Consider the following 25163-nt stretch of genomic DNA (forward strand, 5'->3'; position numbering starts at 1 on the left):
CAAACAACCATGAGCAGCCCCAGTTTATACCCAATCTTTGTGTTAGGAAAGCAGGGCAGCCCAACCACTGTGCAGCTATGGTACATTTTGCTCATGGCTCCTGAAGATACCTTCACTGGTAATACAATGCTTTGCCAAAGCCACTGCTGTAGCTGGGGAGGAAATGTAACCATAATGCTGAAGAATTTATATACCGATATAAAGCTTTATTGATTACCATAAAAAAATCTGTCAGGTACATACATTTGAAGAGTCAATATCACAGCTAGAACAGGTTATCTTTATAAATGCAAAGCTGTTTGGTTGTTTTGTTTTTACATTATTTTACAGATTTGTAGAACTAGCATACTATTCAAAGGTATATTAAGGTTAGTATTTTGCTCACACATTGGGGAAGTATGTAAATTGTACAAAACAGCATACAACATTAGAGTCCCCTTTTTTTTTCATTCTACCCACAGAGATCCCCTTCATACCACCAAAGTGTTCATGCTCACAGCGCTTTTACTTCTTCTCCACAAGACAAACTTTAAATACTCTATTTTATTTACAGACCCACAGTAAGATTTTTCAAGAAATTACAAACCAGCTATAAAATATTCTGGCAGGTTTTACAAATTCATTCCTATTGTACAAAACTGTTAGATGACTAAAGTTTAAGAACATACAACTTAAATAATCAATGGAATAACTATGCACATGTTTGTACACAAACACACTTAACACTGTTTAACAGTTCTTAATGTGTTGCCTTTTTCACACAATTATATTCCAAGGCTCACTCATACAGCTTTCATACTGTTACTCAGCCATTTAAATTGTGAGTGTTTATAGCAGCATATCAGTGGTACCAGAAAATCCGCACATATATATTTAAAACAAACATTCTACTAATTTATTAATCATCAGATAGAAAAAATACAAACTGCTAATTCATCTAAAGTGGCAACATTTTACACAACTGTGTGTAAGATGTATGAATTGTATTAGTTTCAGAACACATACCCTAAACCAGCAAAGTGTTATAAATTAAAATTCACTAGAGAGAGTACTGACAGGTATATGTTATTTACACTTTGGGAGAAATGTCAGCTTTGTATCAACTCCCAAAATTGGAAGCAGAGGCAACTAATCCACTAAAATAAACACAGTGTTCTGAATAAGTGAAGCTTGGCATAAATAGTATCCCTTACAGGAAGAAGCCCACAGTGCAACTCTAGTAGGCACTTAACACAAAGCCCCACTTCGTACCACAAAATGTTTACGTACCAGTTCTATTGCACACTGCGGACCATGAAACTTAACGTGTGTGTTTTTATTTCATATTTAACAAGTGACTTCCTCACGTACAGAATTTTTACATTTCTAGTTCCTATGGCAAAATGGTCACCCTGATCCAGCTAAAGGTTACAGGCACGTGGAAGCAGATTTCCACACAAGTATTCCACAAAGTGGGTGGACAACTTCACAGAAATGTGTACAATTCCCAGCCTTGTCCAACACATGAGGGTGTGCGCGTGTAGCTCTTTGGGGGTAGTGAAATCCCATCAACTGACTGTCCAGGAGGGAGACCAAGGAGCTGGATTCAATTTACCCTGTCCACTCTCCTCCTCTCTCTGTTAAACAGCTGGTCTACAGAACTTCAGTTTTCAAAAGGTTAGTTAGGGGTGTGACCCTCGCTGTCCCAGGTATGCTGTGTTGGACTTGGGCCACCATTAGTTTGTTTTATTTAGAACTGCAATACATTTTTATATAAAAACTCCTCCAAGATAGAGGCATGGAGAAGATTTCAAACATTCCACAAAAGCTTTGGAAGAAGTCCATCTCACATCTTTCTGTATTTTGCACTTTTTTGCAATTACTATGACGGAACATACAAATTGAAGACTCAAGACACACACTCTACGGAAGGCACAGTTGAAATATAAAGAATTGCTATGTGTGACTAAAACTGTTCTTCAGCCCTTCACAAAGCTTGTAGACACAAGAAAGTATAATCATTCCTCCATTTCAGATTTCATCCTTCTGTACTTTGCTAAAACCAGTAGCTACCAGAACATGGGATTGAGGTAACTCTGATGAGAAAGTCTGCAGTTCTGTGTTTGCACTATTCTAGAATTATTTTTTCCCAACTATCAAGCATTCCAAATTATGATATTGAAATGGGACAAGGATTAAGAGGTAAGAGAACAGAGAACATGGAATGACAGCAGGTACTCTGGTTTCATTTTAAAAATATGTGGGGGCTGCAGAGAGGGGGAGAAGAGACACAAGGGATAATCAGCTGCATAAAAATTCATCTACCAATGCTGGCAATTTTTCAAAATCGTAAGAATCAAAGAGGTCGCTAATACCCTCCTCTTCGCCAAGACTGATCAAATAGTCTTCATGAAGTAGAGGCGGCAGCAAGCTTACAAATGGCCCTTCAAAACCTGATGCAATTTGGTCCTCTGTCTGCTGCAGAAGGTTGGTTGGAGAGGCCAATGGGGAGATGGTTGCTGTAGTTACTGAACAGTCAAGACTTCCCGAGTTATCAGAAATCAAATCTGTTTCAAGAAATAGCATTATTTTTTAAAAACACGTAAGAGGGTTGCACACACGATTTTACAATATTAATGCATGTCAGTGTTCCCCCCTCTGCCTTTCCCTTCAAAGTCTATTGTTGCTGTCTCTACACAGCTTATCTTGGTAGACAAAACAATTTAAAAAGTGGGTAAGTTGCTCCGAGCAATAAAAATGCATCAGAATGATTGGGATACAAGTCTTTCCCTCCCTTTGGCTGTGTTCAGTGCAGAACAGGGGTGACCTTTAACACATGAGGAGCAGGGGTGCACAAAATGGTGATCTCTGGGGTGTGGGAATAATTCCTGGTGGTTGTTTCTATCAGGTGCAGAGTTCATCTCAAGATGCCACTGGAGAAGTCAGCACAGCTATTTGGTCTTTTGACCATGCTAGTGTAACAAATGGGTTTTAAAGTTTGTATTTGTTCAAAGTAGTCCTACTGAATGAATGAAACCAAGTCAGCCGTGTCCTTAAATTTCCATGGGTCTACTCTGAGTAGAACTACCACTGGATACAATACCAAGTCTCATGTGATCTTTTATAAAAAGAAAGAAGTTTCATTTCTCAATGCTGAATGTTACACACACAGCCTTCTATCTTAGTGGCCAAGAGGTGGACCCAAAACAACCAAATAACAATTATTCTGGAGATATATGAAAATAAAGTTATCAGACGATGGTTGTACGTAAAGCAGCCAGGCTAAAACTGAAAGCAAGGACAAGGCGAACGTCAACAGGCACAGCTAAAGTTAACACTATCTTTTTCAACCAGCAGCTATTTGGAGTAATTGCTGCAAAAGGAATGCCTTCCCAAATAGGGATGACATTTTATTGGCAAGATACACCCGGGTGATGGTGGGGAGGTCTTTAGCCCTTAACTCTCCCCCTCTTGCAACATACGGACATTATCTCCCCACACACCAGTTCTCCATCCTGCTAAGAGAGGAGGGTTGGAGCAGGAGAAGCATTCTTCTGATTGTAAATTGTGTTGTCTGCTTTTAATACTGCATGTTTACATTCTTGTAACCTGTCCTGGGAAGAGCGGCATTGCTGTCAACTTTTCCCTTTTCTTGCGAGGAATCCTATTTGGAATAAGGGAATTTCCCTTAAAAAAGGGAAACGTCGACAGCTATGAAGAGCAGGTAAGAGCAGACCCAGTAGATAGTTGCCTGGCCCTCGAAGAAGCAACGGCTGCAACTTGTGGCAAATGCAAGTAGTGACATTCCTTCCTGTCCCACCAGCCAAAAGCCACCTTCTGAGCTATGGAAAACTCATCTATCCTCTTTCCCTTATTTGCTCTGCCTCACATGCTCTGAGCATCACAAGAGTTTTGGAACTTGACAGAGCATGTCTCTTACAACAGACAAAAATAGCCATCACTTTTAAGTGACAAGAGATAATTCATAAATGACATTACCTATCATGCATAAATAGACAGCTCATAGTGATAGCCTTAACATGTACATGCATGAGTGTACATGCACAGCAGAATTAGTTTATGGTCCATGATTTCCCACATCCACCAACCTAGATGGCAAGCTCAGAGCATGGAAGTACTTACAATCAAGGCTATATTCTGAATAAAGTATGACAATGTAGAGGGGGAAGGTACACCCCCCCCCCGTTGCATTCATACTTCCTTTAGTCTAAAGAAATCTAGCATTCAGCACATCATTTATTAACTGAACAGACTGAATTACGCTTTCCCTTTAATTATACTTGGTCAATACAATTTTAAAAGGTAAAATGTTACCTTTGGAAACATTTCTTGAGATATTTCCATTATGATCCTGATCTTGCGTTTTCATTGGACTGTGGTAATCTGTTTCTTCTGGACACAAGTAAACTTCAATAGGCCCCTGGGTACTAGATAAGTGTATCAGCTTATTCTGCAAAGACAAAATATCCCCATTTTCAATATGTCTTCTGCCAACAAAATGCTATAAGCAGCTGCTGGAGATTTATGGTTCATTTTTATAAGGTCCAGGGTGCTAATCAAAGTCAGTTTTGTGTGGAAGAGTAACATGTTTCTGCAAGGGTCTGTGCACATTTAATCATGCAGGTGAGACTGCTATTCATTTACAAATGATATAAAAATCATGCGTAAGGAATCAATGGATGGCACATTCTCTTCCTGAACATCAACCTTTGTCTCAGGACAACATATTAAAGTACTTCATATGCAACCTCACAATCCATTTCACTCTTAATATACTAACAGTGCAAGTCTGTGCATGCCTACGCAGAAGTAAGTACTAGTAACCTCACTAGGATTTACTTCTAGGAAAGTATGTATAAGACGGTAGCCTAACCTAAGGAAAAGCCCTGCATAGGTTGAAAGCTTACAAACCAATAGAGAATTGGTCCATCAAAATATACTGCTAATGCTAAACAGGCCAGCAGCGGAGCGTATGCCTGCGCTGCCCAGGGCGGGCATGCGGGACACGCCCCCAAGGGGTTCAGGGAGCAGAGGGCGCCCTCCACAGGTCACAGTTCAGGGTTAGGAGAGGGGCAGGGAAGCTGCTGCCCACTCTCCTGTCTGTCCTGGCAGCGGAGGTGCTGCAGCCAGGCAGGAGGTGCCTCGCAGTCAAGGAGGGTGAGTAGCAGCATTGCCGCCCACTCACCTGCTCTCATTCCCTGGGTCAGGCCTGACCTGGGTCCCGCAGAGCTGCGCCAGGCGCAAGTGCCGCAGCCAAAGCACAGTTCCTTCTGCCGCAGAGTCAGGCTTCAATTAAGGAGCCTGCTGTGGGGGCACCTGTTTGCATCCCTTCTCAAAATTGGGCCCAGGACCATGGCACCAACAGCACCCCTCTGCTTGCTGCCCATTCCAAATTGCCCAGCTGAAGACTTCTTAGAGGGGTAGTTGTTTGCAGACCTGTTTGCTATGCTTTGCTCCTGTTGCTTGCAATCTGTAACTGGTTCCCCCTCCCCCTACATGCAGCGGTTCTTGCAATGGTTGATTTTGAAGTGTACAGTACTATTTCCCCCCCTTTGTTGTAAGCCACTTTGATTCTTTTTTGTGGAAAAGCAGCATAGCAGTAAAATGGTGAATGAAAAATAAACGAATGTTAACGGCAGGGGTGTCTGGCCTGTCCAAAATGGCCTGGTGGACCAAACTGGGAGGTTTGGCGGGCCAGAGGTTCCTCATTGCTGTCTTAGAAGGTGGAAAAGCCAATATTTTTTTTAAAAAAATCAAATTAGATTAAGTAGTACAGGGTGGAAAGTCAGTGTAAGAAACAGCAAGACACAAGGCACAAACACTACAATGAGTGAAATAATCAGAGGCGGTGGTAGCAGACCAACTTCTCAGGGAACAGAACGAGCCAAAAAAGATAAATGAGACAGCATTAACCAAGATCTAGTAGTCAGAAGGAAAGAGAGGCATAGAAGAATGATCTCCCAGGTTCCAGAAACTAAAAAATTAGAAGACTGCCCATTAGCATTTTTATTGCCATATAGAAAAATGATCCCATTCAGTAAAGCTTATGCATAAATATGGTATATGACCACTGCAAATGTTACACATTGTGTAAGATTGACTTACAGAAGAAAAACCATAAGCATTTTATTCTTACCTCTATTGGGTCAGGCACTTCAAGTTTTGTTTCTGGAGGAGCTTTCACAAGTATGACAGTTTGGTCTTTAAGGCTACTTATTTCTTGAATGTCTTCGTATCTAACATAAGCTAATGTAAACTTTGTTAAAGAATTGTTCAGAAGCAGCCTTCAGTCACGTGTATCAGCACACTAAAGTAAATATTCTTACACTGTTCCCCCATCAAGGCTACCGTTAGCTGCTCTCTCCCTACTTCTAATACTAAATTTAAAAAGTAAATAAGAATGAAGCTGAAACAGCCCTGAAGCTGGACAAAGCGAGGAGCGATCTGTTGAGATTTCTTGGCTATACTTCACATTTTTTGATTATGAAATAATTTGTAAGGTTTTTAGAAATTACACCAACAAATCAGTCTTGTATTAACTAGAATCCAAACAGTGTTGAAGTGAGCTGCTACTGCAGAACATCAGTCGTAGTTTGAAAAATATTATTATTATAATTTATTTATTACCCACGCTTCACCCAAAGGTCCCATGGCAGGTTACACAATGAAAACAGTTTAAAACCGCTTACTTACATGCGATTTAAAATTATCAGAATAGCTATAAGTAAGCATCATGCCTGCTGCAGTATATCATTAATACCACCAATACAATCCACTACCCCTAGCCATTAGAGAAATGTTAAGATTTCCCAAATGAGTTCAGCCTATCTGATATAAAAGGATATCTCCGATTCTCAGAATCTTCTCTTAGTAGCTTTAGGTCAAGAGAGCAGCTTTGTATCAACTCGTCCAACTTTTGCTCTTCCTGGTTGAGTTCTGCCACCTCCTTGGACAAGCCTTGACAGTGTGCCAACATGCCCCCAAAGTCCGACAGACTGCAGCCCCTACAAGACAAGTGAACAGACACTTCACAGGCATTCCTAAAGTTCCCCGGTCCAGACAAGAGTTTCTCTTAAAACTTCATGTGACTATTCAGTTCAGAAGAAGCTGAGTGCTGAGGATTTGGCAAGTCGCATCGTCTGAAAAACTAGCACATCAAAGCAAGCTGGCAAGAGGCGACGCTTAACAAGATCTCTTTTTAAAAACATTGTTTCACTTTATTCCATACATATACAGAGGGATTTCTAGATTCCACCCATGATTATCTCATTCCTCCTTCTGGAAGGATGGTGTGCCTTACCTGATGTGCAAATATAACAAAACACCATTTACTAATGGCATTTTGGGCATAACTTTCTTTTAGTGGCAGTGACTCTTGCTGCATGTTTGAAAACGCTCTCTAGTTCCATTTGTTTTTGTCGTTTACTTTTAAGATTCAGTGTTTGCACATAGTTATTAATAACAAAGAGCTGCTGCTCCTGCTTGCTCTGCTCACTAACCCCAACTTCCCCCACACCTGGCCAAGCCCTCCTTCCTTTACACCCAGCCCAACCCCCCAAGCTGCACACTTCCTTCACAGCACACTTTACTCCCAAACCCTTTTAAAGGAGGGTGGGAGGTGCTTCAGAGAGCTGCTTGCTAACATACTCTCTGAAGCACCTCCCACTTTCCTATAAACAGTGCAGCCATGTGAACTGTAGCATGATTACATTCTTGCAATTTCATTATATAGTAAGAAATGTGGGGGGGGGGAGAGCCTCTTCCGGACCTTTGGGTAGTGGATAGTGGGGTGCTTCTCCACTTGGACCCAAGTCCAAGCAGGACCCCATGATAAGAGTTTCAGACTAAGAAAAAAAATTGATACTCACTTCTTAGTCCAACCATTATATTCCCTGTTTTAGAAGAATTAAGTCAAAGCACATAAGAAATGCACATGTGCTGCAAAGTACCTTTTTGCCAAGAGATCAATACCACCAAGTATCAAAATTCTCAAGTTGAATGTATCTGGATCCATATCTGGATCAAATTTAAAGTTCATCTCATTTAATGGGAAGTACATGGCTATGAACTGGAAACTTCTGGTTCAAATTTCAACTCAGTCGTGAACTCATTATGTAGCTGTCGGGCAAGCCACTTTTCCAAGCTCACCCCCAAATATCCACCACTGTATTAAAACCAAATTTCTACTGAGGCTATGCTCAAGCTTCAGAACAAGCAAATTGTTATTGGGCGGCGTGGGGGAGAAGGCAACATCTTGCATTCCTACATCCCACGATGTTCCCTTGCCTTCATATGCTTCCTATGCAAGAGGAACTGATTGAGTTTCTCTCTCAACAGTACTGCTGGCGTAACCTGTGTACTTGAGCTGGTGGTGTCTAAACTCACACCTGCACCATGCATAGACATCTCATGGCTTTCCCCAAAGAATCCTGGGAACCGTAGTTTGCTAAGAGTGCTAAAATGGCTCTCTGGAGGCAAACTGTATTTCCCATGATTCTTTGGGGGTAGCCATGACTGTGTGGCATAAATGTGCTTTTCATATGTATGGTATGGATGTGACCCAAATTGTCCCTGACCACAGCTCAAAATGCTTCATGTGCATTATTTAAGCAGAAGCTTAAACATGCAAAATCTGATCCCTTTCTGGTCTGTAGCTCTGTATTACAAGTGAAAAAATATATATTTCTTTGTTTTTTCCCTAGGCAGGTAAGTCCCCAGCCGTGGAAAGCTAGTGGATAAGGAGAGTAGAGGGCTCACTTCCCATAATATGCCGATTTCTATATACAGAGAAGTTTATTTTATTTTTTAAAGAAACGTGAAAATATAATGCCACCAACCACACGCCAAAATACTCTATTGAGAAAAGGGCTGTGCTACATGATATTTCTAGATGTTTGAGTAAGCCATGAGAATGTAGCTGAATCACTTTGGGCACATCAGAATTCAGTTGTCTGTCTCCACTGGTAGCCAGAGGAATCCAAGCAGCTCATAAGTAAAACATGTTTGTCCACAGCACCTGAGAAGCAAAGGGACAGTGCCTCTGAATAAGCCTCATTTGACCAAGTATTATGGGCAGTGGTTTGCAAGCCACCATTCCCTTTCCCAATGCATTTCATGTGATATGTGGCCTTGACCTACAGCCAATCCAAACACACACAGTCAGACCACGTCATAACATACCTCCATGAATGGCAGGATTAAATTTCCCTGGTTGGTAGTCAACTATGTTTTACTCAGAGTAGATTTAACTTAGTGGTGTTCATTGATTTTAGTAGGCCTACTCTGAGTAAAGCTTAGTGGAATAACTCTTGTTATCCTCCAGCATACAAAATACTTTTGTGAAAATGAAATGTGAAAGTGCAAGGCCGTCATGTAGGCAACAAGAATATAGCACTAAGATACTTACATCCACTGAATGTTGTTCTTGGATTTTTTTTTAATGAGGTGAATGCCTTCCAGGACATTGGTGATGTCATAAATCCTCCTTTTTTGTACCTTAAGGACTTCTGCTGCTTTGTTCAAATCTACGACACCGTCGGGGGACTGGCTCAGAAGCTGAACAAACTTCTTGGTGAGAAGACCCAGCGATGTATCGTATCGCGTCTTTTCTGAAGGGGATTTGGGAGCTTGAAGAAAAATTAAATTCATGATGGTTATGAAGCTGGCATTAAAACTCTTTTTTAAACCTTCTGAGTAATTGGGAGTAATTGTGTGAACTGTACATGGGACCACTCAGAGCCAGTTCAAAATTATTCATCCATAGAGCAGCTAGGCTCAAGCACCTTTTTCCATTGCTTTTCTCGAGACATGCTAACTTTCAAGCCATATCTATTGTATAAAGAAAAGACTGTGTGAATAAACTGGAGGTATAACTTTGTATGTAAGAGAAAGGTAGAAAGTGCTTCGTGATTTTGTGCGTCACCAGCTTGTAAATAACAAGCTAACAGAAGCTTTAAAAACAGTTGCCTCGGTTCAGCCATCCTCCAGTCACGACCAATACCTCTCTGTTGTGACGTTCAATGTAACTCTTAACATTTTATGCATTTATTTTGAATGTGTGTATCCTGCATTGTAGCACCAAGAGCAGCTTTTTAAAAAATCTGCATTCACCTTCAAAATAATTTGCACATATAAATCAGAAGCAACATGGCGGGCACGGTTATTCAGAAGGCTCAGTCTATGATGGAGACAAAAGTTCCCTTACTTGTACTAGGCAGTTTCCAAGCAACAGTCCTACTGAAGACCTCAAAAGCAAGGGAGTGAAGCAAGCGGCTAGAACTCACTCAATGCAAGATGAATGTCAAGCCTTTCTTTGTTGGCAATAACCTTGATTTTCCCCAATTCTAGAACATGAGGGGACAGGTAGCCACCACTTCAGAAGATTTCCATCCAAGTCATGGAGGGCAATTGCAAAGTCAACCCACATGTATGTGCATAAAACTAGCTCACTTTCATCTGCTATCCCCTACCCTCACATGTTCACTTTCTACAAGCTAGAGAACACACGAAGACGACTAAGATCTAGCTCAATAGCAGTACCTGTGGCCCTCCAGATACTTTGAGATACAGTGGTGCCTCGCAAGACGAAAATAATCCGTTCCGCGATTCTCTTCGTCTAGCGGTTTTTTTGTCTTGCGAAGCAAGCCCATTGACAGCTTAGCGGATTAGCGCTACAGCTGTCAAGCGGCTTCCAGCGATCAGCTGTTAAGCGACTTATCAGCGGAACAGCTGATAAGCGGCTTAGCAGCTTAAGAAAAGGACGAAAAAAGCAGAAAAAACCTGCGGGGGGATGCAAGATTTTTTTGGTCTTGCGAAGCAACCCCATAAGGAAATTCGTTTTGCGAAGCGCCTCCAAAACGGAAAACCCTTTCGTCTAGCGGGTTTTTCGTCTTGCGAGGCGTTCGTCTTGCGGGGCACCACTGTAGAATCACAGACTTGTACAGTTGGATTGGACTACAACTCCCATCAACCCTGACCACCAGCCATGCTCTCTGGGGCTGATAGGGAGTATAAGCATATCTGGGGAGCCACAGCTTCCACACCCCTGATCCTGCATACATGGTAGAACAAAACTGCAATGTGAGACAGGGGCTGATAATTTTAGTCAGAGCAAAAACAACCATGAAGGGTACCTGAGAACACACTGAATGCATTGGCAAGGAGCAGTGATTCAAAATCTAGTACGGTAACATAATGCTTGGAAGCTCTTTGTAACACAGTTAACCAAAAATGTTCCTTACTTTTGGGACTATCTGGACTTCTAGTTGCAGCTCTCCCTTTCCCCTTCGGCGTTCTTAGTCCTTCAGCCAGAAACTGCTGTCCGCTTCCTCCCAGTTCCAGTCTTCGCTTTGCCTGTCAAAAGAGCAGTTCTCATAAAGAGCAAAATCAACCTTATAAGATGAAGTTGTGCTTACAGGACCTAGAAATTATTATAGTCAGGAGGTGAGCCAGGAAATCCATGTATCTTTCTCAACTTCTTAGGTGCCTGTAGATATAATAGAATGCTTTTATTTTGTTGCAGATACCCCCCCATAGGTTCCTTCTTAATGGTGTTCTGTAACATAGAAACTCACATGTGCTTCAAGTTGAAAGCCTGCATATTCCTGCATTGATTAGGGCATAGAATCATAGAACTATAGAGTTGGAAGGGACCCTGAGAATCATCTAGTCCAAACCCTGCAATGCAAGAATATGCAGACGTCTCATGCAACTGGCACATCATGAGGCTAGGATCTGAGGCCCCCAAAACAAAGACTGTGATCGCAAAGTTTTCCCCACCTTCTCATTATGCAGCTGAAGCAAATAGTTCACTATCTCCTCCTTTCCTAGTGCCATAGCAAGACAGCTTTCACCCTTCCTATGTCCTTCAACTGTCTGCCCTGGATCACAAACAAGATTCAGCAGCTAAGCGAATAACCCACCATTCTTGCATTCTAACTGGGTTACTTAGTCTGCATCAATGCTTTGCTACACAACCTAAAGTTGCTTCTGCTAAACTCTTCTTCCAAATATATAACTTCCTAGTATACCACACCAGGCATCCTCTACATGCAGATAGCTTGAAGTTCTAATGTGGCAGCTACAGATAAAGTTCTGTGGGCATCGTGACAACTGTAGGGGCTGACTTTAGCAGTATTTCCAAATCATGCAAGTACAGTTGTTTTGCCAAGTAAAATTATCCAGTTATAGAACAGTATCTATGTTCACTATGTCTTCCTTATTCACTATGTTATAACAAGCCAAGTTTTAGATGGTAGCCTCAACTCTATTCAATGAATTCTGTGGTGTGCATTTTATTTATTTCCTGCGTTTTATTATAATCGTGATTATTTTAATTTGTCAGAAAACCAAAAAAATGGCCAACATAGGTTAACTGAATGCTGTTAGCTAGAAACAAATGTTGTAAGACATTCTAGGTTTTTCATTTGACCTAGAATATCAGACAGACTAACATTTTCACGGACCTCAGTAGCAAAGTTCACTTCCACAGTGGCGACATTTGTCAAACGCAACACACATGCAGACAATATGAGGTTTGGCACCATAAACTTTGTAAAATTGCCTAATGAGACTCATTGCTATTTCAATCCTTTTTTTATGGTGGTAACCATAGATGGGGTGAGAACAGCTTTGAAATACTACCAAAACATTTCAGTCATCTTACTCTTAAGTCTTTGGGGACTAAGAGTTTTCCCACAAAACCGAGCTCCAAACTTGCCACCATGTTTTGATTCACTAAAAATGAAACTTTTTGAGAAATATGGGCAAAAAAGGAGCAACAGCTCAGAGAAGAATACATGCTTTGCAAGAAAATGGAATCAAGTTTAGTTCCTTAAACATCTGGTTGAAATACAGTGGTATTTCAGGTTACATACGCTTCAGTTTACAGACTCCACTAACCCAGAAATATTACCTCAGGTTAAGAACTTTGCTTCAGGATAAGAACAGAAATCATGCAGCGCTGGCGCGCCGGCCCCATTAGCTAAAGTGGTGCTTCAGGTTAAGAACAGTTTCAGGTTCAGAACAGACCTGCAGAACGAATTGAGTTCTTAACCCGAAGTACCACTGTAATGTTGACCTGTAGACCTAAGCTGGTGCCCAAGATCTTGAAAATCCATTCCTAGTGTTGGGTAAGATTTGATATAAAGACAGCTCTTTATATCTTAACATACTTCTGTGGTCACCATATTAATCTGATGCATCCCTTTAGTCGTCTGTCTTTGTGGGCTATATTAACACTTCTACTGCAAAGCCCTAACATTTGACTTAACTGAAGGCATCCATTGTAACAGCATTCTAACAGAAAACATGTTCAAGTAGGAAATTTCCAAAGAACCACCATGAAAGTTAAGCTTACTTATAAAGTATGTACTATGAAATATACCGTATTTTTCGCTCTATAAGACGCACCAGACCACAAGACGCACCTAGTTTTTGGAGGAGGACCAAAAGGAAAAAAATATTCTGAATCTCAGAAGCCAGAACAGCAAGAGGGATCGCTGCGCAGTGAAAGCAGCAATCCCTCTTGCTGTTCTGGCTTCTGGGATAGCTGCGCAGCCTGCATTCGCTCCATAAGACGCACACACATTTCCTCTTACTTTTGAGGAGGGAAAAAGTGAGTCCTATAGAGCAAAAAATACGGTAGTTCATGTTAGGTTAGTTCAGAGATAGGTCCCCCACTAATTTGACACTCAACATATCTTTCCACCACACACCCACTTATATATTGGCATGAGCACCGCCATTAAAATGAGGGCATTTAGAAAAGGGTTTGAAATCTGCAACTCCCAAGATGTGTGTGGACTGCAGCTCCCCCATCATCCCTAACCGCTGGCCATGCCAGTTGGGACCAAAGGGAGTTGTAGTCCAATTAACATCTGGTGAGCCACAGTTACCACCCCTGCTTTAAATATCTCGAAGCAAGGGCTGTGAGAATGACTGGCCCACTACTGCAGAATTTAAGGAAATCCACACCCCATTCATATTTATTGGCACAGTCCATTTTGGTTTCAGGTATGTATACAACAGTACAGCAGACTCTTTGGGGTTGTTTCCACAACTGTGTAATTTTGTCTCCTTTGAAGTGCATCAATCTTCAGCCTCTTACAGAAGAAGCCGTAAAACTTTTGAGCTGGCTGTTAGATTTGGATTTATATGATGGGGTAGGCATTGGAAGATTGAAAGGGTTTCAGCTTTGTTATGTGGGCTTCTTTTTCTGGTAGTTATTGGGCACAGAATTTAAAAGTAAATCATGGATCTGCTGCAACCTGCCTCAAGATATGTGTTTGTGTGAGCGGGGGGGGGGGGAGATTTAATAATAACTCAAACAGCACCTTCAGCTGCAAATTGAAAATGCAAATAGGCAAGTCTTGTACATAGCAGTCACAATCTCAGCAGCCACTTATTTCCTGAAAGATCTTGGTCTGCAACAATTCAGATGTTGAAAACTACAAGAATTACTTGAGGTGAGCACGTACCTAGAGACATCCATGCCTTCTACAATGGCCAACACCCTCCACCAATTAACAAACTGTTAGGTTAGAATTCAAGCCAATATATATTTCACACAAATATTTGATATGGGTCTAAACCACAGAGCCTAGGGCTTGCCGATCAGAAGGTCAGCAGTTCAAATCCCCGCGACGGGGTGAGCTCCCGTTGCTCGGTCCCTGCTCCTGCCAACCTAGCAGTTTGAAAGCACGTCAAAGTGCAAGTAGATAAATAGGAACCACTCCGGCGGGAAGGTAAACAGCGTTTCCGTGTGCTGCTCTGGATCGCCAGAAGATGCTTAGTCATGCTGGCCACATGACCTGGAAGCTGTACACCGGCTCCCTCGGCCAATAAAGCAAGATGAGTCACTTACCACAGAGTCAGTCACAACTGGACCTAATGGTCAGGGGCCCCTTTACCTTTAAATATATGATGTACTTTAAAAGGTGCTGTGTTTTCATCAGTTAACAGTAACCACAGTTGGGATGATACATGTTGTGGTTGAAGAGCAACATAATCAAAAGCACCCAAGTGTCTCCTTGGTCAAAAAGAAGTCCCCAAGGCCAGCTGAGGCTTGTTCTAGTCACACTAAACTATAGTTTGGCAGATATCTGAAGGTGGCCAGTGAGCTCTTTGGATCCTGGTCTTACGGTTAACGTGTAAACATATAAATAAGGGTATTAAGCCTGTTGACTTTTCTACTTCAGTCATTACAAGCTAACCTGAAGTTTGGAAAAGACAGCTGGATGCTGACATCTTCCATAAGGTGGCAACCCAAAAAAACAACCTGAAATGGCTTCTGAAATATCACAGAAACCATTTTAAGTACAGAATGGTTACCAGTGACTTCCAAGAACATGTAACCTAACCTTTGCAGCTGCACTAGCATGACTCATATGGAAACCCTCGTTCTAAATTGCAAGTTTCACAGTTTTATATCATAATCTTATACCCATCTACTGAGAAATAAGTTTGCATAGGATTGCAGGCTTAGGGCACTTTCTGTAAATCAAGTTATTTGAAAATCACACAGAACTGCATCTGTGTTTTTCAGCCACCAACATAATTCATGAATAAAACATAGTTAACAGTGTTTGCTTGAAGCTTTAGCTCCCCTTTTCATAAATTGCATACCAGCAATGGGGAGAGTAAAATATGGGGAGAAAAATAGCAAGAAGATGGGAATTTGGTTTTATTTAAGCGTGAACTGTTGGTTTCCATTGGTTTCTCAGCAGCTTTTGGCACCATTGACCATGGTGCCCTTCTGGAGCAGGAAACCATGGTTAATGGCTTTTTGACAAGCCTGGGTATGAAGCCAACTTCACAGCATTGCTCCATATCCTGCATTGTTCTGAAGCTTTTAACCATAAATTTCTTGGTCTGAACTAAATGGGAAACCAGAGTTAATGGGAGATTTTGCTTCTGTGTGCTGTCAAGATTTAAAAAAGGAATTATACATAGACATGCCTTTACAACTACCAGTAATTCAGCATGCATGTATTTTGTATTTGGGAGTCCGCTTAGAGTGCAAAACCTAACATGAGAAGCAGACATAGGCTAAATATGTTTATAATGGAGTACCCCTTTTGCAAATGACAAGTTATTTCCATATAAAGCAATCAAAGCAGAATATTCCTTTCCAGAAACACAAATGTTCCTAAACTCCTGATTTCATCATTTTCCCCCAAACATTTAAGAGCATAGCTTGAATGACTGGCTTACATGAAAACTACTCCAATACTAATAAGCATAAATGTTAAAAATTATGGTCTCATGCTTTCAATAAACCTTTTAAAAGAATGTTAAGTAGAGTCCTGCTAGGACAGGTCAGTGGGCCTGATCCAGTCCAGCATCCTGTTCTCACAGTGGTCTGTCAAATAGGACCTGAGCGCAATAGCACTTTGGCCACTTGTGATTCCCAGCAGCTGCCTCCGACAGCCGAGGTCGAACATAGCAATCCAGGTGTGGAGTTGCTGAATGTGGAGAATATTTCAGAAGCAAGAACTTTACTGTCACCCTCCCCTCAGCAATAATCTCCAAAGTACTATCTTGATAATGGCTTTACAGTTGAAGAGCATGTGGGTTGCTGTTTTTTAAATGCCGAAGTCCTTTGTAAAAGCAGCCTTCATTTTAAAGATGTAAGATTGTGCTTTGAGACACTCCTAAATATTTCAAAGAGCAGATCATATAAACAGCATTTTAAACAGAAAAAGAGAGATCACCTTTGCCGATCAGGTCGGAAAAGGTGATTTTTAAAGTCAGGCTTCCTCAACCTCGGCCCTCCAGATGTTTTGGACTACAATTCCCATCATCCCTCACCACTGGTCTTGCTAGCTAGGGATCATCGGAGTTGTAGGTCAAAAACATCTGGAGGACCAAGATTGAGGAAGCCTGTTCTAAGTGATTCACCAAAAGCTTCATTTTTGCTGTTGCAGACAGCTATACTCTGAAAAACACACTCTCACACTGTGTGTGTGTTTCAAACTCTCCTGAAATGCAGGCGGTAGAACAGCTCTATGACATGCAAACCCCTACTCAAGAGAAAAATTCATCTTTTTTTTTTTTTGCAAGATTGTATTAAATGTTCAGGTAGGAAGATAATGAAAATGATCAATTTGTATGCTGCTTCTATCCCTCTCACAATCCAAAATTACTAATGGATTCACTGCCATTCCTTGGTGAGCTGCTTATCTTTTAAACATACTCTCATTAACTGCTCTTTTTCACCATCATTTCACTTGTAATATCCAGTTTCCTCTAAATCCAGACACATTTTAGGAGTAGAGGGGGATATGCATTTCCATTTGGAAACAAACCCAGTGTGTCACTTTAGACATGCACTAAGCCACACTCCCTGTAGTTAACGTCAATGGGCCACAGGACTCAGGAGTATGTTTCTGTTAAAAGCAATTAGCTGCCTTTAAAAAGACTGGAATATTTACCATCCTGCAGATGAAGGGTAGTCAATGCAGTGCCTTCCAGATGTTGTCAAACTCCAAATCAATTATCCCCTGTCCTCGTAGGCAATGGTTAGAGTTGATGGGAGTTCAGCAACATCTGGATGGCACTGTGTCAGCCAGCCCTGCTGTAGATAATAATAATAATAATAATAATAATAATAATAATAATAATAATAATAATTTTTTATTTATACCCCGCCCTCCCCAGCCAAGGCCGGGCTCAGAGCAGCTTACAAGCAATAATAAAAACAAGATGAATGATTACAACTTAAAAACAAAAATAAAATACAACATTAAAATAATGGAACATTAAAATATTAAAATGTAGCCTCATCGCAGGAGGAGAAGGAAAAGAAAAAAGAAAGAGAGGGACGGAGGGAATCAAATTGGCTCCAAGCCAAAGGCCAGGCGGAACAACTCTGTCTTACAGGCCCTGCAGAAAGAAATCAGATCCTGCAGGGCCCTGGTCTCATGAGGCAGAGCGTTCCACCAGGCCGGAGCCAGAGTTGAAAAGGCCCTGGCTCTGGTTGAAGCCAATCTAACTTCTTTAGGGCCTGGGACCACTAGGGTGTTGTTATTTATGGACCTTGAGGCTCTCCGTGGGGCATACCAGGAGAGGCGGTCCCGTAGGTACGAGGGTCCTAGGCCGTGAAGGGCTTTAAAGGTCAAAAGCAGCACTTTAAATCTGACCCTGTACTCCACCGGGAGCCAGTGCAGCTTGAAAAGCACTGGGTGAATATGCTCCCATGGCAGAGACCCCGTGAGGAGCCTCGCTGCAGCATTCTGTACCCGCTGGAGTTTCTGGGACAGCTTCAAGGGCAGCCCCATGTAGAGCGAATTACAGTAGTCAAGCCTGGAGATGACCGTCGCATGGATGACTGTGGCCAGGTTGGGGTGGGAAAGGTAAGGGACCAACTGCTTGATGCGGCGAAGGTGGAAAAATGTCGCCTTGGCTGTTGCTGTAACTTGCGCCTCCATGGAAAGGGAGGCGTCAAGGATTATACCCAAACTCTTAACGGAAGGCAATGGCACTAATTGGGCCCCTGCAAGAGAAGGGAGTTGGTCCCTCATCCCCATGCCATCCCGACCTAGCCATAGGACCTCTGTCTTCGAAGGATTTAGTTTCAATCGGCTCCCACGAAACCATCCAGCCACAGCTTCCAAGCATCTGGTGAGTGTGTAAGGGGCCGAGTCGGTGTGGCCATCCATCAGCAGATAGAGCTGAGTGTCATCAACATATTGGTGACAGCCCAGCCCAAAGCTCAGGATAATCTGGGCAAGGGGACGCATAAAGATGTTAAAAAGCATCAGGGAGAGAACTGCGCCCTGCGGCACTCTACACACCAAGGAGTGGCGCGACGACATTTCCCTCCCTAGTGCCACCCCGACACTAGAGATAAAAGAGCACAACCAGTTATGGCTATGCCCTGTATCCCCACGTCTGCAAGGCGGTGGTCCAGAAGATCATGATCGACCATGTCAAAGGCTGCTGACAAATCTAAAAGGATCAGCAGTCCTGACCCGCCTCGATCCAGTTGTCTACGGAGATCATCTGTTAGGGCAACCAGAGCCGTCTCCGTCCCAAAACCAGGACGGAAACCGGACTGAAATGGATCTAATGCCGATGGTTCCTCCAGAAACCTACCAAGCTGTTCAGCAACCGCTCTCTCAATTACCTTACCCAGGTATGGAAGATTTGAAACTGGGCGGTAATTGGATAGGTCTAAGAGATCTAATGAAGTTTTCTTTAAGAGTGGACACACCACTGCTTCCTTCAGTTCCCCTGGGAATGTCCCCGTGTCAAGGGACAAATTGATAATTTCAACCAGGGGGGTCCGCGCAACATCTGGACACTCCCTAATCAGCCAAGACAGGCACAGATCAAGGAGGCAGGTGGTGGGCCTACCAACTTGGAGGAATCTATCCACATCAGTAGGGAGTATCCGATCGAAATGGTCCAACACTGGACCTGAAGTCAGTCGAAGGGCCTCCAGTTCAGTCATTGTATCTAAATTGGCAGGGAGGCCAATTAGATAGATGGTATCTGAATCATAGAATCACCTCATCTGGACCAAAAAGAGAGCCCTAATTTAAAGTAAAGCATTCAAAGCACTAATTATCTCAGTGTCCAATTCCCCAAATCAGTTCAAACCTACTTCACTTTAAGACGCTACTTAAGAAATACGAATGGTCCAGTCTTAAGGAAAATTTAATTCATATGAAGCACCACTGATTTTACTTTTTGTTAACATGATCAGGATAAGACAGCAAGCTGCACAGGCAGTGTACCCCAATACACAAGTTCATCCCCCCCACTGAGTAGTGAACAGTGCAATCCTATGCCTGTCAACTCAGACAGGGCTTACACCCAGACAAGTGTGTACAGGACTTCAGTCTAACAAGTCCCATCAATTTAAACAAGGCACAACTAGCTTTCTCTGAACTGGGGCCAGTATTTTATAACCACTTCTCTCAACCCTTGTTTGTTTTCTTGTCCATTTTAGAGCAAATGCACCTTCCATCACTATCAGAATTTTGTTTCTATTTCTTTGAATAGGTTATGTCTCATCCCCATCTTACCCAGATACCTTGCTTGGGTTGTTTTTCTAAAACAGGCTACTTCACAATCCTAGTACACCTACTAACATATGAATGCTCATCCAGTTAAGAAGCCGTAACATACCTTGCCGTTCTTAGGAATCCACAACTCAAATTCTGCCAGAGAATCAAACCACTATTGGAAACAATAATCTCGGGCATCAGACCTAAGAGAGACCTACTTGCTCACAGAAAACTTTTATGTGGGAGGTTATGGTTAGGTTGAACTGCCCTAAAGAATAAAAGGCCACAATCTTACCTCACTTACCTGGAAGTAGCCCAAATGAAGTAAATAGTACTTTTAAGAAGAATTTGTTAGGATTGCACTGTTAATCATTAACCTTCACAGCTCTCAGATCTTAATCACTTAGGCACAGATCTTATATCTAACTTTTCCATTTATATCAAAATTATATTGAAATTATCTGAGATGATCAGAAATCCTACTTAAAAGATTCTGTAAGAGGCCATGATATAACCAAAGGTCCCTTTTCTCCAGGTTCTTACGAGTTATGTATTAGTTTAATTCAAGCCTTAGCCACTTCCATGATGGGCTACAAGCATTTTCACTATGCAACAAGGCAAAGTAGGCTTTGCAGAATTTGGGATTTAATTCTTCTGCCCCCACCCCCATGATATGCCAGTTGATATGCCACAAACTAGTAACATTGTGTGAAACTGTCTAGCAAAGCTGATTTTTAACATCCTAAGCAGTATTTGCAGATAGCGCTCAAATATTCATTTTTCCACTACACAGCAAGCTTCAAGTTATAGAGGAATACAAACTGCTGGCACAGCTCTAAATGTGTATCTTGATTTAAGAGAATATAAACTATGCCTGTATTTAGTTTATTCAGAGTTTAAAATCTGAAATTGTCACAGGATCATAGTAGTTCCTTCCCCTGATCCAACGCGTAATCAGATTCTAAAGAAAGAAAGAAAGAAAGATACATAGGCATGACTACTTGCACCCGAAACACGGGTACAAATAAGCATCCCAGTGAAAGCAATGCAGTTAGATAGTACCCTCTTTCAATGTGTATTCCAATACATGTCCTATTTGTACAAGTACTGCTCTTCCGTATCCAGGAAGTGATATGAATACAACCATCTACTTGCCCATAGTTTGTTTCAGACTCTTACTTTCCAAAGTCTGTGTATTTGTAGAGCACGAAATCAACTATAAACTGTCACTAGAAACACTATGGTGTGCTCCCCCCCCCCCCCCGGTATACATTTTGGACGTTAATGCCCGCCACAATATAGAAAAGGCAGAAAAAATAATTCTATATTATAGTTCATATTAGTTGATAAATCATTAACCTTCACTGTGATGTACTGGAGTGCCCAGTCACCACGGGCAAGGGCCTAGATCACAGAATCTGCTCTCAGCAACAGACAACCCATTTGTGAGCAGAATTAGTGGTAGAACAAGGATTTGCACATGTGTTAAATCATTCTAATATCTATACTTGTAGACACTACCACTGGAATAAGAACAGACTGTTCTTCTCATTGAAAACCACACAACCATCATATTACAAATAGGCTTTCTTCACAACACAAGTAATCATCTGCTACTTGACAGACAGGCAGAGTTTCTATGGGACCAATACTATGAAAGACAATTGGGCGATCAGTTTTCCAGATTCAATACCATTTGGTAGTACATGAAATATATCTGCACTATGGCAGATGCCTGGCTTGATGTCATCAAGATTTAAAGCCTTATCTCACCATCCCAAATCCCTTAGAGAGCATGCTTCATATGACAAAAGCTTATATTAACACTCTCCAATTTACAGAAAGTGTCCATTAGGCCATTTTAATGTGATTCATACATACATTTTAATTCTTACTGCACATTTAACCCTGAATTGCCATAGTGGTGAGATGGCATTTGTTTGATTATTTTAATAATCTGATTTGAAGGCTGATAATGGGAAGAAAGATGGAACCATTCACTTTATTTAAAAGGAGTTGAAATTTGGGTTGTCTTTCTCTTTCTCTTCCCCTACCCTCCAATCCTGTCAGTTGGCTATATGCCTTCTCTCAACTGAGCGAACAGCCAAGACAAAAAACAAAACAGAGATGATCAAGGCAACAGTCATGTTGTGGGTATAAGCCTCAGCCTAAAAAAGAAAGGTTCAAATGTTAGATCATACAAAATAAGTGGTGTGGTATCCTACATCATCCAAACAATGTCATGGTGATTGGGGCAAGAAAGGTCATTCCCACAAGCATGCATACATACTGTCAAGCACTCCTTTCAAACCTATCAGTGTAAGCCTACTTAGCTACCTGACAATACCCATAGAAAGGCCCAAAATTCAACAAACAGAAAAGGCCTTCTGGTCCAGAAAGGCCCAAAATAGGGCTGCCCCAAAGTTGAAGACCACACCTAGCAGCTTCCCCATTTTATGGCTGTGTCCTATTTTGCAGGCCTACATTTCCTTACACAGCAAGAAAAATGGGGTTCTGTTCCTGCCTCTTATCTCCCCACTGCCACTTGTATATCCAAACTTCATTTTGTTTCTGAACTACCAACTCCTGTGGAAAGTTTATAGGTTATAACAAACAGGTACAAAAAGGCCTCCAGGAACAGCTTCAGAGGAGAAGTCGAGAGGGTGCAGTAACTTAATTATTCTGTAGCCTACAAACCACATTCCCACAGTTTATAAGCCTAACACAAGAGGGTTTTTCCAACTTAAAGGGGGGAAAAACATTCCATTCCTCACAGAGATCACCCTTCCACCACCTTATCAGTAAAGAAATTATAATCGAATTATACTTAACAGGAAGGAGGGGGAGAAGAAGAGTTGGAAACAAGACAAGTGGAAGTTTCAGTTTGAAACCCCACACTGACCCAAGCTCACCCCACACACCCTGACCCCACACCCAAGCCCTGAAGTCATTTCAAACATGAAGCGGCACTCAGGCAACGGTGGCCTGAAGCAGTTACTTGAACCGTCCCAACTTTCAGGGAGTCATCTCCAGTGACAGGCAGAGGCCCAACTCAGCTCAGCCACAGGAAGGAAAACACCGCATTCAGGGGCGGGGAGGGTGACCCCACGGTCATTCCAGTCGCGGGGCAAGATGGGGGGGGAGGTGAGGGGGTACTTTTTAAATATAACCTAGCACCCCAACTTTAATGTTCCCCCCCCCCCAGGAAAAGGACAGTGCTTGAATTTTGAGAAACTCTGCCGGGAAAATGAAAGACAGTTCCTTCAGTGGGCGGCCAGTTCTGAAAGTGCCCGACCCCCCCCCCACCGCACCCCCAAAGAGCCCACACGCCCCCCTCCCCCAGCCTACCTGCTGCAGGGGCATTTCCAAGCCTAGCGGTGCCCCCCGGCAGCTCCCAGAGTTGAGAAGCAGGAAGGGCCGCGTGTGCGAGAGAGGGAGGAAGGCAGAGACCCGGGCACACGCGCGCTGTTGTGTGTCCGGGTGTGCGCTGCGCTGCGCGGTTGCCCAGGCCAGAGGAAGAAGGAGCGTGTGTGTGTGCGCGCGTTTGTGTGTCCCCCTCCCCCCGCTCGGCTCCGCGCCCCCCTCCTTCCCTCTCCCTCCTTCGCCCGGCTCCCAGTCACAGACGCGGCCTCGGCGCACGTGTGCGAAACGTCACCGCCGCCGAGTCCGGGGGTGAAGCGAAAAGGAGACCAGCGGGACAGAGAGCCTCCCCCTTCCCCCACGGCCATGCTGCCGAGGCAGACCCTGAACCCCACCCGCCGCCCCCAGGGAAGGGGGGGCAGCCGGATCGCGCGCCCCCTCCCCACGACCGCCCCCTCCAGTGCAGCCGCACACAAGAGCCGAGGTCCCGTGCCCCGCGCACCGATGTCGCGGGTGTCCCAGTCCGGCAAGCACGCCACTTGCAGCACCGGCCTCTGCTACGCTCTCTTTGTTCCAGCCAGCAGAAATTGAGGGGGGAGACGGGCGCAAGAGACACCTCCCCCCCCCGACCCTCTTCCTTAAGGGAACGGCACCCGCGGCCCCCCTGCGTGTTTTTTGCACCGGGTGGGGGAGACTCTGATCGCTTCCCTCCCCCCACAATCCCGGCCCGCAAGAACCCACCCTGCGCCAGGAGGGGCCAGGAAATAATAATAATCATAATACAGTAATAAAGTTTCTAGCAAAACAGAGCGATCCAAGGCAGGCGGGCTTCCTCTCCCACCCCACCCCCACACCCCGGTGTGGGAGGAGGACTGAGCCCCGCCAGACGTGCACAAGATTGGGGAGGGAGGGAGGCATTTACCGAGGGTCGGCCTGCACTTTCCAGGGCGGGCTGCAGCAACACCGTCCGTCCGACGGGCCCGTGCGGGGTGCAGCACAAGGCGCTGCCGCTGCCCACGAGACTGGGCCGGGCGCCCTCTGCCCCGCCGTCCGCCGCCCCGGGAAAGCAGGAGACCCAAGGCGCCCCCAGCGCGGATGCCCCGGAACTGCTGCGGATCTGGAGGAAAGCAGCGGCGGGAGCGAAGCGAGCAGGGAAGCTGACGGCCACCGCGGAGGCCGCCGCCGCCGCGGAGTCCATGGGAGCCGAGGGCGGGCGAGCAGCGAGGGCGTGCGGCTGCAGTGCTCTCCTCCGCATCCTTCCCCTTGTGGGTCTGCCTGCGCCCCGAGCGGAGTCTCCTCCCACCCTTGGCGCTGCTCCGCCGCCGCCGCCCCCCGCCCGGCCTGCCGGGCTCTTTCGCCGCTCGATGCCCGCGCCGGACTCAAAATGGTCCGGGCCGGGGGTAGCGGGGGGTCTGCGGCTGCCGGAGGCGTCGTCGCGAGAGCGAGCGAGCCCGCGCGGCGGGCAGATGCCACGGATGGAGCCCGGCCGCTGCCGCGCGCTGGGGCTGCCTGGAAAATGGCTCCAGGAAGCAGCGGCGGCGGCTGCCGCTGACAATGAATGAAGGGAAGGGAGAAGGGTTACGCGCCAAGAGCCTCCCGCGAAACTCAGATTTCCCGCCCGCTTTTCAAATCGGATTTGCATAGCCAGGCCCCCTCGCCACGCCGAGCCTGCAGCGCCGTCTCATTGGTTTGCTCTTTCGGCCGGGCCTTCCAATCGCGAGGGGCTTCTGGACTTTGCCAGCTCCTCATTGGGCTGCGAAGGCGCGGGGTTGCCCTGTTTTGCATAGTGCT

General features: G+C 44.0%; 1 protein-coding gene across 4 annotated transcripts; it reads right to left on the minus strand.

The window, feature by feature from the left end:
• Window positions 1-185: 185 nt before the first annotated feature.
• On the minus strand, window positions 186-25029 carry E2F3 (E2F transcription factor 3). 4 transcript variants are annotated; one of them, XM_081919255.1, is made up of 7 exons: window positions 24295-25029; window positions 11241-11352; window positions 9407-9626; window positions 6844-7004; window positions 6137-6249; window positions 4315-4450; window positions 186-2546 (listed from the first exon to the last, which is right to left on the minus strand). In XM_081919255.1, the coding sequence occupies exons 1-7, from the start codon at window positions 25012-25014 to the stop codon at window positions 2281-2283; spliced, it is 1728 nt and encodes a 575-aa protein (XP_081775381.1). In that variant the 5' UTR covers window positions 25015-25029; the 3' UTR covers window positions 186-2280. The 4 variants fall into 4 exon arrangements, with proteins under 4 accessions (XP_081775381.1, XP_081775383.1, XP_081775384.1 ...); XM_081919257.1 differs by lacking the exon at window positions 24295-25029 and adding an exon at window positions 23361-23584; XM_081919258.1 differs by lacking the exon at window positions 24295-25029 and adding an exon at window positions 11922-12932.
• Between the last annotated feature and the right edge of the window lie 134 nt (window positions 25030-25163).

This window comes from Podarcis melisellensis (assembly GCF_964234715.1).
Source record: "Podarcis melisellensis genome assembly, chromosome: 7".
Classification (NCBI taxonomy): Eukaryota; Metazoa; Chordata; class Lepidosauria; order Squamata; family Lacertidae; genus Podarcis; species Podarcis melisellensis.

Bases quoted from the DNA above. Each gene is read 5' to 3' on its own strand.
- E2F3 (XM_081919255.1), bottom strand. From the start codon at position 25,014: ATGCAAATCCGATTTGAAAAGCGGGCGGGAAATCTGAGTTTCGCGGGA. The intron at 11,353-24,294 runs GTAAATGCCTCC...CTCTTTTGACAG, and splicing joins AAAGTGCAGGCCGACCCTCG to GCAAAGCGAAGACTGGAACT. The intron at 6,250-6,843 runs ATCCTTTTATAT...CAAAGTTTACAT, and splicing joins AGATTCTGAGAATCGGAGAT to TAGCTTATGTTAGATACGAA.